At 38.2% G+C, this 15,582-nt stretch overlaps 1 protein-coding gene across 2 annotated transcripts; it reads right to left on the bottom strand.

Moving 5' to 3' along the window:
* Window positions 1-85: 85 nt before the first annotated feature.
* Window positions 86-13,909, bottom strand: LOC100887899 (neuronal acetylcholine receptor subunit alpha-2). 2 transcript variants are annotated; one of them, XM_011678931.2, is made up of 9 exons: window positions 13,553-13,909; window positions 11,728-11,812; window positions 10,880-10,998; window positions 9,316-9,360; window positions 8,246-8,355; window positions 7,388-7,520; window positions 5,666-5,993; window positions 3,721-4,010; window positions 86-2,466 (listed from the first exon to the last, which is right to left on the bottom strand). In XM_011678931.2, the coding sequence occupies exons 2-9, from the start codon at window positions 11,795-11,797 to the stop codon at window positions 2,350-2,352; spliced, it is 1,212 nt and encodes a 403-aa protein (XP_011677233.2). In that variant the 5' UTR covers window positions 11,798-11,812; window positions 13,553-13,909; the 3' UTR covers window positions 86-2,349. The 2 variants fall into 2 exon arrangements, with proteins under 2 accessions (XP_011677233.2, XP_003723410.2); XM_003723362.3 differs by having other exon boundaries at window positions 13,584-13,909.
* Between the last annotated feature and the right edge of the window lie 1,673 nt (window positions 13,910-15,582).

The following is a 15,582-nucleotide window of genomic DNA, read 5'->3' as shown; positions in this document are numbered from 1 at the left end:
CGATAATATATTGCGTTTTAAACTCAAAACAATGCGATGTTTCTCAAAACAACATAGAAACTGAAAGGGAATATATAGGTTAATGTCTTGTTTTTCTCGTACAACACATCCAACTGAAGGGAAGTGCCAATTTACTTTAAAAAAACACCCCTGGTAAAATAAAGATAGGTTTTAAAAACAGACAATGCACGGAACTTTGTCGTTTTTAGATATACCTCTTTTGAAATATGATATTATAATTGCGTTGTTATCGTTCCCAATACAGACAAGTCAACCTCTTATTGCTTCTCTACAAAAGAAAAACAACTAAATTTGAAAATCCAAATGCTATTATTCGATTTAATGATTATCATTTCAATATATTTCTCTCATAAATACTAATAAGTATAAAAGAAGTATAATACCTTTACCCATACCTGCACTCGGCATGTTGTTCGTGATATCATTTCTTTAGTTAAAAGTGAAAAACACACAGACTTAGCAAGTTAGCATAGTATAAATAAATCCAACATGGTTTGAATGAGGAACCAAAACTTAATAATAATAGCATTTTGACATAAAAGTGACATAAACATAATAGTGAGAAATTTGCAATCGTACCAGGGCTCTGTTTTATAAAAAATAGGTCATCAATAACAAGTGCTAAATTTTTTCTCAGCCAATTAATACCACGATTTAACTAACTTTAAACGGTTATTGTTACTTGTTATTGATAACAAGTTTTATGAAACGGGGCCAAGGTCCTTGATTAAACAGTGCATTTCAGTACAGGTCATGAAACTTCATGGTGAAAACAATTGTGGAAATAATTTTTTGATGGGGAATTGTGTAGTGATTAGGGATAATTTGGTGAGAGAATTAACACAATTATTTTGATCTTACTGATAAACGCAATCAATGAAATGCACTTCACTATATATGTATAATGATGCAAACAAATTATATGGCTAATGACAATACACTATTTATAGTAATAATTGTTTGTGATATGAGAGCATTTCGTGATCACATATGGCTCCCATGATGTTCTTTATTTATTTTATTTATTTATTTATTTTTCTGATATTTATACAGGTTGGCACATATCACCAATTTGGTGGTTTCCATGAGGCTCTGTTTGGTAACAATAAACAAATAACAGCAGCAAATACAAAATAGATAAATACACAAGCAAATAAACAGGTGAAATACAAATTAATTGGTATCCCCATGATATAACTGAATATTCAAGAATTATCCTTAATCACTTACAAGAAATAAGTGAATAGAATTTTCTATTTAAATAGAAAATACTATTTTAAAAAAATGAAAATAAAATCAAGAATAGAATGATAACCACGTATTTAAAAGAAAGAAAAAAATAATTGAAAACGTTCATTTTATAATCGGATATAGCTTAACACACAGGATACTAAAATTGTTATATACATATTTACATTCAATTGCTCTTTAACTAGTACACTTAGGTTGTTTACAAGATAGCTAAAAATGGATATATTACATGTATGAATACATGATATGACGATAATCATGTCAATCAAATTTGATAATTTTGCAAATAGGAAAAAATGGTTAACTTCGCACAAAACCCCCCAAAGTTCACTTACACGTCATCTTCGATGTGATAAATCATGAACGGTCACAAATATTTTCATTTTATTTTCGGTATGCCTATACACTGCAATCGTTTTACAATGATTTTGACAATGTGTTTAGAAATACATATAAAAGTACTATGTTCACATACAAAACACCCCATCACAGCAAATGATCAGCACGGCAAATGTCTATCGTGTGCCTCGTACAATAATTGCGTGTTTCGGATCACTCAACGTCCCTCTACGTGCAGGAGAAATGCCTCCCAGTCGGTTACTGCAGATGGGGCCTGGGGGTGTTTCACAAAGAGTTAAGTTAAAATTAACTCCAATATTATGGAGAGCCATTTGTAGCCTTAAAATAAAATATATTCAAAAGCAAAAATTGAAGTATTTTAGACTTTACAAAAATTCCACATCAAGAACATGAAATCTCCTGAATAATAGAATATATGAATGATTTGAATCATCATTTTACGCCTCTTAAATTAACTTTTACAAAATATTTTCAGTGATGCTAACGGCTATCCATAATGTTTAAGTCCAACTTAGAGATACGTTCAACTTGGGATCTTTGTGAAATACCCCCAGGTCCCCAGTAAAATAACGACCCCACTCCCGTTCAAAATGCTGTAGCAACACGCTCTCTTGTTTAGTTAATGGGCGAAGATGTGGCCTGTCCCCAGTAAGGTGACCCCTCCCCTCCCCACGTTTAATTTGTTCTAGTGAAGTAGCGATGCTCCTGCTGTATTGCTTAATAGGCAAAGATGAGGCCTGTTAATGTCCCCAGTATGATGACTGTAATCAAGAAGGCGACGATGTCGATGAACACAAATATCCGGAGCTTCTTAGATTTAGAGCGCTCTCCGTCCTGAATATTAATAGGAAATGTAAAGGAAGTGAGAGAAAGAAAGAGAGAGAGAGAGAGAGAGAGAGAGAGAGAGTGGGGTGGGGGCAAACAAAAAAGAAACATGAACAGCATAAAACTGGTTTAAAAAGAGAACACAATACATTTCGAATACTTTCTATTCGGCCCTATAGTCGGTTCCATCGGTCAATCACACCAAGTCATGTCGTGGTGCAGATGCCTACTTTCGCGGAAGTGTATACGTGAATCATAGAAGTTTTTCTTTTCTTTTCTTCCGAAATCCAAATATATCCATACAAGTTTTAAAACATACTTATAAAACACATTTCGAATGATAAGAAAGTAAGTAAATGTGTAAAGCATAGACAGCCCATTTCAGGACCATTTTCAAAATGGTCCTGTTCTTCCATGGGGTCCAAAAGCAATAAAATCATATTATTTTACATACAATATCATTTTTTTTAAAATCATAGTAATTTACCAATACACTATCCCCCCTATCGACCCCCTCGCCTCACCACCCCCTCCCGCCACCCTCTCGATATTGACAACCCCTCCCGCTACCCTCTCCCAAGTCCTCCAGAGGTTTTTCTGAATTTTGCCCCCCCCCCCCTTCTTGGTCAGGGAATCCTAGATCCGCCATTATCGGGGCATATTTAGTTAACCCTCAGCATCCCACATGACCCCCCCCCCCCCCAACTAAAAGGAAAAAATGATATAGACTTTCTTGGGGAAAATGGAAAGGGGTTCATTCTCTGGAATCTCAATCCTTGAATTAACAGTTCGAATCCCAACTCAACACTACCAAGATATTCATCCATTTGCATTTATTTTGCTACTCTTCACCCAGGTGAAAATGGGTACCTGGCAATTTCCGGGGTAAGAATAGTTGCTAGGCCCATATAGGAAGGGCGGTATTAGTGATGTGGTGGGTTTTCTGGGTAAACAAGACCAAATTAGTATTTATTATCATCATCATTCTTGGTTTCTTGAGCGTAGAACGACTCCGCCCCATTCTGGGTATAACTGCCCACAACCAATGTTAATGTAAGCCTTACACGATTGCATAACTTTCCAAAAATCAACCTAAGCCTTGGGCGTCACCTACTGAAATCTGCAAACATGACAGTGACAAATGACGTACCCCGAAAATATAATTATATGCAATATAAATAGCCTACTAGGGTATTGAAATGCTCTACATGCTCTGATTTCTCGAAAGTGTATGCGATCATGAATTCAAGTTATTCCCCTCACATTTAAATGCACTGGGTGCTCCTTGGGGTAGCAGCGGTGGACGAGGCCGTTGATGATGATGACGACGGCGGTGACCGTCATCCCTCCCATGAGGAACCGACCTAGTTTCGTCTCCGGGAAGTTGTCGACCTGTGCGTTGAGTGCTACCGACAGCACAACCAGGGCTACGATGATAAAGCCCCCGAAGATGATCCGTATTCCAGCCGATGACGGGCCGACCAGGAAGACTGTGAGAATCAACCACGTGGTGATCATGGAGGTAACCCAGAACGCGCTAGATTTGTCTTCAGCTGTGGGGGGGGGGGGGGGGGGTGATCGAACCAAAAAGTTTATCAGAATAGTAACAAATAAAACATTTACACATGACTGCCAAGCCTTACGAAAAAATCAACTAATGCCTGAATTACATTTGATCTGCGATTAGTCTACTCTACGGAACCCGTATCCTGCCCGTATCCCTTTTCCGTGCGGCCTCCGTACGGAAGCAGGAGGCGGCCGTGAGATCTTCGTACGGATTCACGGGCTCCGCGGCCTCTACGATTTTGTTTCGCAGAAAGTTATACAAATTTGAAAAATCGTAAGCCCATAGTCCATAGACATGTCTTAGGTGTCATTGCACGATTCCCGCACGGTCATCGCGCGGAGGACTCACGCTGTTCGTGCAGCTAACGCACGATTTTTCGGTGAACATGGAGACAAAAAACGCTTAAAAACGGCACGGCGGCTGCACGGTCACCGCGCCTTCTCCGCGCAATCTTCGCACGATTTCCGTGCGGAGGCTACGTAGACTGCCCGGCTACTGCATTGAAATTGCACGATTTCCGTACAATCTCCGAGCAGCCTCTGTACGGATTTGCCCCGGCCTGCCCCCGAGGGCCAATACAAAAAAAGGCACGATGCTCGTAGATAATTTAAACACAAACATCATATAGTCCGTAGCCTCCTACGATGCCCCCCAAATCGCACAAAAAATCGTAGTCTAATTTATCGTACGGTGTCCGGGGCAAACGTAATCCAGGCATTAGTCAACGTCAATATCACTTGCAGTGACGTATTCATTTTCTGTATTTCTTCGTTCTATTTGAATTGGTTTTTTAATTTATTTTTCACTATATTTTGTATGTCCCTTATCGGGACCATGATGAAAAACAGGTTTACTGATCATGTTCAATAAATACATAGATGAATTAATAAAGGAATTAATAAATTGATTAATGAATTAATCTGAATTTTCTATGGGATATACAAAATTTGAAACAAAAGGGTATTATTTTGGCCTCAAATTTATTATTCAGCTTTTCTTTACGATTTAAAAAAAAAATCATGGTTATATCGTATCATTGACAATAAGAAGAAGAAAAAAAAATCGATGATGATAATCATGAATTGATATGATTATTAATTTATCATCACATGTACTGTGTTAATTTATTAAATATATAAGTGGTTATCAAATCCCCAAATTTGAGGACAGAAGTTGATGATACAGGAATGGTAATAAAACAGTGTGTAAATAGAGTATTAGAAAATGTTCTTGGCATTGGAAATTACAATTTTTAAAATCATTTGAAAAAAAGAAAAAGAAGGAATAAAAAGAATCAATAGCTCACTGAGGTCACTCGCAAATGTTACTGCTATCATAAGGTATCTTAGAAAAATATAGTGGCTAAAAAAACGACGCGCCCGGAATGCATAATGCATAATAGTGATGTTTGTTATTCAAGTTATTTTTTGGACCTAATTCGATGAAATTTTAGCTATCATACAGATAGTATTAAGTACTGTTAGTATTTTCTAAAGTTAGGGTTCTACCTCTGTGTGATACAAATTCGAAGTTCAAGGATAATACTGTTTGCATTTCGGACGCGTCTTTTCATGTCATTACATTTCCCTAAGCTACACTGTACCTGAGGATAATTCGATAACTATATCTTAATATGTTTACCTTGATTAGATGCGTGTACACGTCCTCCTCCTCCTCCTCTATTAACAGAATATGATGGATGCATGCTCCCATGCATCCCATCATCCATTCCAACGGCGGAGACGATTCGACCATGACCCTCTCTTCTCCTGACAGTCAAGGAGTAAGTAATATCATCGTATACCTCTTCGCAGCATACGAACTCACGAGTGTGCTTAACAGCCGAGGTGTTGAACGGCTCCCAAAGAGGGTTTTCACGGTATTCATCGAGATGCATTGTATCTGATGTCGATCGGAGGGATATTCTACTTGTATCAAACATCCCATATCCATAAACTAGCTGGCAGGTCTGCGGAATTCAGAAATATTTTGTTAATGAATGATAATAACTGCTCTTGCTATAGCACATATCGCATTATGATATAATGTGCCTATATCCCGCCCCCCCCCCCCACTCCGAGATCGGACGGACCCCATGCGTGTTACCAAAATGTCCGGTAAAGGGGTACTTTTCGTGCGACAAAGTCCGGCCCGAGAATTGTAAATAAAGGGGTGTATTAACTTTTCACCCGGAGATTTCTTTAAAAAGCGGGTGTTTTTTCTTTTTGTCTCTCATCTCTTTGAACTCCTGAGAAATTATTCCGAATTTAGGGGGGTACATTGAGCATTTTTCATGATTTATGGGGGGGGGGGGGTCTCCAAGGCAGGAAAAGCCCGCGAAAGGGGGGTTCGGAAATGTTGGCAGTCCTCAGATAGGGGGTGCTTTCAAAAAGAGGGAACAAGCATATGCGTACCCTAAATAACACTGAGTGGGGGGGCGGGGCCTATATGAGCTCCCAAAGAAGTTTGATATAACACTGTTTTTTAGCTCTGGCAGACGTAGTCAGCGCACAGAGCATTTCAAGGAATAAATCCTGCCAGGTATAACACTTAGTTGGAGAGTGGCAAATGTCGGTTAAAGTATTGCCAATGGACGTGAGTACCGGGCTGGGATTGAGGTGAATCTACTATACCAAGACACATCCACAATACCACGATACTTTGTTGAAAATATTCAAAAGATAAATATGACTATTATTTTCTTGAATTACTTGTGCTTATAATATTGTATCATTTTAAACTCTTTCCAGTCAGTTGAATATTATATATTGTTGGTGTTTTACAGGATATAGGCTATAAAGACAGTATTTAAAACAGTACCGAAATATCTGAATTCACAAATAGCTGCATGTCCATTAGACAACGGATAATGAATTCCATAATGTGTTTATTCATTTATCCATTGTTGTCATGCTAACGCAATAGCTCTCACATATCTTATTGTACTTTCGATTGTTCTATGTAATAGTGTGCACCACGTTTCAGTAATTTATATAACTAAACATCCATTACATCAAATAACAACTATGAGAACGCAATGAGGACGCCATGATGAGTCAAATAACAACTATGAGAACGCAATGAGGACGCCATGATGAGTCAAATAATTAACAACTATGAGAACGCAATGAGGACGCCATAATGAGTCAAATAACATTATGTGAACGCAATGAAGACGCCATGGTGAAGACTACGATCATTTCGTTAACATATTTAAGGAATTCTTGATGCACTGATCGCTGATCAACAGTGTTACTGTTAAACGTTGTAACATAAGTTACCAATGCGACCGACAGGGCCTTGAAATAGTTTGTCGGACCCTTCCCCATGTCCCCGGAAGCGTCTCGACCTTTTCGTTTTTACCTGGGTGTCGTTGGGGTAGTCTTTCAAGTCAAGGCTACAGTCCGCTTCAATCTTCATGGATGGGTGATAGGAGATAGATCCATAGCTGTACACGTGGGCTGAAAAACCTTTTAGCATCTCACTTGGCGAATTACTATAATTATAGGAGAATAGAATAAACGTGTAAACAACGCCATAAGCCAGTTTCTGGTCATTGTACATGTTCATAGTGCCTTTGAAATGCACTGAAATGTCCAATAGCAAACAAAAATCTTAATAGTATCCTTCTACTGTGATGTATTCAGTGTTTATAGTCGAAATATAAAATATTGTATTTGTATTTGGCTGACAAGCTATCATGTGACACCTAATAAATTGTTCTGTGTTAAGCCCGTTGTATCACTGTCAGAAGGAAGTATAATTTAAAACAAAATCAAGTCAAATCAAATCAAAATAGAAACACTGACATTGCTAATCCGAATTCCTTATATAATAACCCAAACTTTTGATTGACCTCTGACGTATCATTGACCTCCTACTCAGCCTAACGGTCTACAATCTACCCTACTTATCAATTTACCATTGAAATACTATTCATCTACCATTAAAATACTATATACTAATGTACCATTGAACTTTTTCTAATGTAACATCGAACCACCGTTAATTGCCCATATACACTTCCACATGTATACCATTCAAATACCATGTACGTGTACATGTATTGACCATTGAATTAACTTTGATTTACCATTGTACTACCACGCATATACCATCGGAATACCACGTATTAACCAATGAACTATCATTTATCTACCAGTGAAGTACCACCGATCTACAATGTCCATATCAATGGTCCTATTATGGTTAAATGCCTACCTGTTGTATAGACTTATTTCAGGAATCCAGAGTTTTGATGAAGGGATCAGTATATCACTTATGTTTCCATATTGTGCCGGATCCCATCGCAAACGAAAGTCCTTCCACATCTGGAAAAAGAAAACATACATGAAGTGAAAACAGTAAAAGGACGATTTGGTGAGATGTGTCTTGTACGATAGATGAAAACCTTGATATTTACCACGGAGCATTGGTTGATATACGAGAAAGGCTATTTCAAAAAAGTTTTTTTTTTTTTTTTTGGGGGGGGGGGGGGGGAGAAACAAATGGATAGAAGCCTTAGCCTATGTCGTACGAGACACATCCCAAGGAATCACCATATATATGTATACAAGAGAATTCATTTCCATCTATAATGTACAAAATAATGATGGATAATTAAGGCTCGTTAAAGGTAAAGATCAGTTCTGGTCATGCGATTGCATTGTGAAAGAAACGTTGTGGAATCGATCATAAAAGGTTGATCATCTAGCATAATTGGTGTGTACTGCAAGGTTCTGGAATCACAAAATGATAAGAATATTTGGCCCAGTCTTGGTAAAGTTACAAGCACTGTACACAGAAAGGTGTATATGGGACTACGCGACACATGCGCGATATCTATCAGGTCCAAATAGATATAATAATTTACCAAATATATCAATTAGTATAGGCGGTTTCCCGGCAATATTTTGTATCATCACGTATTAGTCAAAACATATTCTTTCACATGATTGTTAATAAGAGCTTCCATTTCATTTTTTGAGAGGGGGGCGTTTCCACAACTAGTCTTTACCTTTAAGATATGAAGCGGTAAACCGCCACAAAACACCGTCTCGATGTTTTTTACAGGCGTAAATGAATGGTAACTGCGCGTATGAGCTCTGTGTTATAAGATACAGAAATATTTATATACACGTTACGTCGTCATGAAGAACAAGCCTTTTTTCTGCTCGTTTTTAAATCGCGCATGGCGGCGTAAATCTTGAAATAGAAATGTTAGTGATAGACCAACTGTGCATAGGGCAAATAGGCTGTAATCTATTCCTTTTCTTGAATAGTTCACTTACCATTTTCAACGTCACAGTCATTTGAATGGTTCCTTTGTAAAAGTCCTGCAACAATACAGAATGATAATAATAATACGACTTTGTTACATAATGATTTAATTGAAAGACCATGTCATGCTTTCACGAAACCGTCATCATGGTCAGAGTTTGCCGACATCCCATTGAATCGCGTATATTAAATTTAAAGCTTTTCACCACTAGTGTGGCTAGGAGGGATTAGACCACACAGCGAGGTCACTGACAGGTGGCTATCTCATCAACTCAGCTCTCAAATAACATAAGAAATAGAGGATCATGGGGGACAAACAGGCACCGATTGGGGAAGTTTTCTATATAGAGGGAGCAAGTAGCTACAAGTAGGACAGTGGGGCTTTAATGCTTGTTTATAAACCTTCGGAGGTCGAGGGTTCGAATCCCAACACGGCACTAATATCCGTTGGCAAGATATTAATCTGCACTTGCTACTCTCCACGGGTGTTGAATATTGGTCAAACATTTTCGAGCGTCAAGTAACGCCTGGCTGGAATACTCCCTAGGGAGTGGATATTGTGCACACAGTGTGCGCGGGCAGATATTGAATCCAATGACGGGGGTTATACGGTAGTGTATTTTTAAAGAGCTTAGAGACATCGTAGATGTATTAAGCGCTATATAAAAGCGAAATATTATTATTAGTATTATTATCATTTATTGGGATGTGGGTGAAGTTGCGAAGTATTAGTGAATCCTTCGTAACCGGATGCGTGAAGAAAGCTTTTATAGATGTACATGTAATTGTAAATGTGAATTTATAACGAGCTTCACGAGACCAGTAAGACTCGGTAACTTATTTTGATGGACAAAATCTTACCTATCGTTTTAAAACTTTATTGCTTTCCATCTTTGTTATTTGAATAACTGTTCTCAATACTTTAGCCCATGTCTCATTCGAACTGCTGAAATCTGGGCCAATTTCAAAATACTTTCAACAAAATGTAAATGGCGTATACAGCATAAGATGAAGCCGGCATATGCCTCCCTTTTTAATACGCAGAGGAAACTTGTACTGTATTGCATGTGGGGCAGCCCAAATTTGGTACATTATGTTCCGTCATATTGGGAGGAGTTTGCCGCCCATGTTTTTATCCATTCCTGGATAGACCTTTTCCTTGCAGTTACAGAAGCGCTTCACAATTTTCTCCACAACGTAGTACGAGGCACACAATGCGTCATTGGGACTTTTCGATTTGCACGACGAGAACGTGGACTGCAACGTGTGACATCCTTTTAAGGCACTGCCAGTGCCTTAAAAGGAAGTCACACGTCTACGTCCACGCAAATCGGAAATTCCCTATTTTGCTGACTTTGCACTGCGCCAACGATTGGCACTGTCTTAGGCGCGCAACCTGAGAGTGACATCATACAGAAGTGAATGCAAAATGATTAATTTAAATACTGATTTGGCTTATTGGCGTATGGCTATGCATTATTTTTAGAGGTTTGATTAGTGTAGACGCAATCAAAACGACGCATCGAAAGGGCGCCTTGTATGCACTAGGTAAAAACTTGAATGGGATTGACGAACCAGTTTATTCAGCTTCTCCAATGAAAGACTCATATCGACCGTCGTGCTTTCCCCATAGCTTGGCGGGAGATCCTTGTCATAGTAGGAGAACAGATCTCTATTTAGACTAGCTCCACTTGCTTAATAGTTAGTAAGAAATCAAGAAAATGCATTTATTAGGCATATAATATTGTTACAATTTATGGCTCGATGTTACATTTTTTTGTAATCATTATTTGCAGGCGGAGGGGAAATAATGATTTCAAAAAAATAAATGCCAAATTAACATCTTTGGGAAAACACAACGGTGACGGGACTATACGCTCTGGCGAAATTTACTCCAGACTCTAAATCGTCAGAGGTATATAGGGTAAGGGCTACTGTTGGGTTTTGCGGGAGGTTTATGTTCAGAATTAGGGCTAGGTAAATATAGAGTTTAGTTCAGGGTTAAGTTAAGGATTCGCTCAGGGTAGAACATTTGATAGCGAAGCCATGTTCGCCACAGCGTTGTGTCACCCACCCTTCAAATTTATAAAAAAAGATGAAGTGGTAGACTTGATTTCTTTCGAACCTTGGAAATGGAAAAAGGAACTATTAAACTGCGGATTTAATAATAATAATAGTTCGTTCTTATATAGCGCTTTTCAGGACCGCAGGCCCTCTCAAAGCGCTTTACATATATATTATTATGAAGCCCTTTGGTAGTGATTTTCTTAATTAAGATATTACAAGTTCGATGTGGGAATGTCTACGATTGATTCAAATGGTCATTAAAAGATTTAATATATAAGAGACTAACATGAATATGATCAAATGGCAGCAGAGTTGATTTAAATTTTAAGGAGATCACGTAAATTCATCCAACTTACCATACTGAGCCGTTGTGATGGTCAGCATTCCCAGAAAAGAAAGGAACAGATATTCCCAGGAGAAACTCATGGTTAAAGATGTAATCTAGGGAAAATAAAAATCAATGAAGAGGAAACATTCAATGTAAAAAAGAAAACAACAAGTAAGACTAAATTTGCACATAATCTTCTGGTAATAGAATACAAAATACATCTTAAAACTAAGATTTTTAGCGAAAGCAATAGATTTTTCGACCAATTTTGCAATTTCGTCTGTCAAATCAATCAAACGTTTGTTTCAACTAAGCAACAAAAAGAGTTGACAAAAGACTTAACTCCGTTTCGTTGACAATCGGTCATGCACAAAAAAGACGAAAGACTTGATGCATGGCTAATCGTTAACGAAACGGAGTTAAGTCTTTTGTCAATTATTTTTGTTGCTACGGCAAGCAGCCAGTGAAAACGAACTCGTTTGATCAAATTAAATAAAAAATACAGGCATTACTTTAAACAAACAGAACTTTGTTATTCCTGGCTCTTTTTTCCTGATTGAGGTGTCATATGAAAGGGCAGAAATTGAACTTTCTAGAAATATAATTTTCTCTTTGAAATTCAGATACCGCCCCCAAATGACTTTTTGGTTTCCTCTCTTCAAATTGTTTGTAATCACTCATGCGTGAAATGTACATCATATGAGTTGCATCAAATGAAAGAGGAGGATCTAAGCTTTACAAATAAGTATCATTTATTAATTACAATTGTGATTAATTTGATGATAAAACATCGGTAATTCTCGGTTCATTTTTTTCTGGGACGCACTGTATAGTCAAGCAACACATTGAGCATAATAGTTGGTAAGTTTGTGTGTTTGATTGTGACGATTCAATTATACACATCATACAGGGAGACCACGCATAGGAAATTCCGCAAATCTGACTTTTTTTTGGTTTTTGTTTGTTTGTTTGTTTGTTAAAAGTAAAATCTTTCATATTATAGTTGAATCTAAACTTCTTGCGATATTTGAGTTGAACTTAGGTTCCCTCTATATTGACTCACACTGAATAGATACTACATCATGGTCATATTTGCTCTAAGGGGATAATTAATTATGTCGATTTTAATGCATACTAGCACTTATTTTTGTCCTCCATAATAACTGCGACCAGCGTTGATTGGAATATAATGATACTCTGGGGGTTTTGAGGGAGAAAGAAAAAACTGTAATCATTATTCCAGAATGTTCACCTGCTGTGGTGCTTCGTTTGGGGCGTGTGTTTGCCATTGTCATTATCATAAATTGCGTTATGAATTATGATAGTGTATCGGCGGGGGGGGGGGAGTGAACAAACACGTGTGCATGACCAATTATCAAAAAAACTTTTCCATTTCCACTTGCATTCACTAGCTTTAAAGTGTTACTACTACTACTACACACACTACTACTACGTCTACTCCTACTCCTATTCTAATACTACTATTACTCCTACTCTATGTCGTCTCCTACTACTTTTACTACTACTACTACTACTACTACTACTACTATAATACTACTACTACTATTACTACTACTACTACTCATGTCTACTCCTACTCTTACTCCAATGCTGATGATGATAATGGTGGTAGTGGTGCTAGGAGGGGATATTTTTTACCTAGTAACTCCCAATAGACCATTATCATGCTTCACCCATCACCCTTCTCACCCCTCCCTCATCTACGACAACATGACGGTGCTATAATGTCAAAATATGATGCATTACACTGTTGTATATACATAGGTCCATGGTTGTACTCTATATAGCGTAATGTAATTTCAATGCAAGAATATATTAATGCCACCACTCACTCATATAATAAGGGACGTAACCTATACTCACGGTCAGTATATGTATGTATTATTGCTCAGCTCTGCATCCAATGTCCTGTGCGGCGTATCTTCAAGTGTTTGGTGTGTATCCCCAAAGGCGCGTCCCTGAGTAATGATAATTATCTTGTGCATCAAACCATATCCCTACCGTACTCAGATATATACCACTGCTTTCCAGTTCACCGCTCGAGAAAGTGCTTTGAGAAACAGCTAGTGGGTTTATATCAACAAAGGAGATCTACTACCGTCTATACAGTCTGTAAACGACTTCTCCTATGAGAGTGACCTCATAATAATTGTTCTGTGAAACTGTGTGTGGGGGTTTGACTTGATAGCACGGGCCCATCTCTTTTTCTTGACAGCTCTAATTACATGACCATGGGGAATATAATACCAACACACACACACACACATACACACAGAATACGATGCAAGTAAGAAATCGATATGACCCAGGACTGTATTCATTTAAAGGAAGGTCATCTCCTATTGCCATGAATAAATGTAAACTAGGAACGCATCAGATACAAATTTGGATGTTATACTCAGTAAGGGCACTTATCTTGTTCTCTGGGGGAAATTGGAGAATCGATCAGACCCCCAGTTTCGCCCCCTGCAATAATGAATTATATTGAAATGTAAAATGAGGATGAATAGAGAACCGAAGTTGTGACATCATTAAAATGTATTTTTAGAATTTCTCAATTTGTTCTTTATTTTCCGAAAGAGCATCAAAAATAATGTCCAAATCTCGAAAACCAATTGAATATATTAAATATTGACTGATATGACAAACTGAATAAAAAGATTGCCTATGCGGAACTTAGTGTTATTTTGCTCTGGCTCCTAATGATTAGGAGTCCCTAGTTTACATTTGTTCATGGCAATAGGAGATGACCTTATATTATTATAATCTCTTTCGAGAGTGAAAGGGCAGCTATAATTCTAATTGAATTATTTGTCGCGTCAATGTTTACGTTCAAAACACTTCCAAAAACGTCCGAGTGAAAATGTGCTATTCTGCCCTCTACGTCAAATGTCAGTTACTTTTACAATAATGAAGACGTGACATTTGAGTTGCAAAATCATGGGGAGGGGGAGAGGTGGCTTAGTTACGTAGCCAAAATGGAGTGAAGCTGTGATACCTTTTCCGTTTAAAGGTTAACCAACTTCAACAGCAGCAGCAGCAACAACTACAAGAAAACAAATAAACAAAACCTAACATTCTACAACACGTTTGGCTGCCATGATACATTACGACCTACTCTTCTCTGGAGTACCCCTCCCTGTTTAGTTTGTTTGTACTTACTTCGCAATTAGAAGGGGCCAACTCCAGCCCCCCCCCCTCCCCATTCCGGGGTCGGAATGACCGCATGCGTGTTACCAAAATGTCCGGTATAGGGGTACTTTTCACGCACCAAAGTCCGGCTCGTACATACGCAAAATTGACTTTACACACCGGACTTAGGGGGTGTTTTCAAAAAATATCACCTCTTGCGCATAGTTTTAACCAGAACCTCTCAAGACAGTGTATATTTGTATACTATAGCTACACACCTAGTCCATGTTTACTTTTTATAAATATCAAATAGTTCAGTCGAGCTAGTACGATTACAGAATGGAGAAGAAAAAGAACGATACAAGACATCATTACTCATCCCATGTTTAGCACGTCATATAACCAGTGGGAATGCAATCTTACTTGTTTTCATCATGGGCTTGTCAATGCATTATGACCCCGCCCCTCTTCTTCAAAGTTGACACGGGGATGCAGAAACATACGACCCGAGATTGATTATCGTTTGATGAAACCAGCGTGTTGACTGGTTTCGAACGATCATCCCACCAGGTAGATCGAGTCATGGATAGGGCAAAGCGTGTCGACTGGATCGGTGGAAGGGACTTATGATTGGGTGTGACAGACAGGGTTCATCCCTCTCCCTATGCTCCGCCCATAGGCCTGGTGATGACGAAGCTAAATAAGAATCGGATTAATTACTGTCATGACG

The sequence above is a fragment of the Strongylocentrotus purpuratus genome, unplaced genomic scaffold, assembly GCF_000002235.5.
Source record: "Strongylocentrotus purpuratus isolate Spur 01 unplaced genomic scaffold, Spur_5.0 spur5_scaffold_8, whole genome shotgun sequence".
In the NCBI taxonomy this organism is placed as follows: Eukaryota; Metazoa; Echinodermata; class Echinoidea; order Camarodonta; family Strongylocentrotidae; genus Strongylocentrotus; species Strongylocentrotus purpuratus.
The sequence above is the reverse complement of the archived record's forward strand: the minus strand, read 5'-3'. Positions and strand labels throughout refer to the sequence as shown.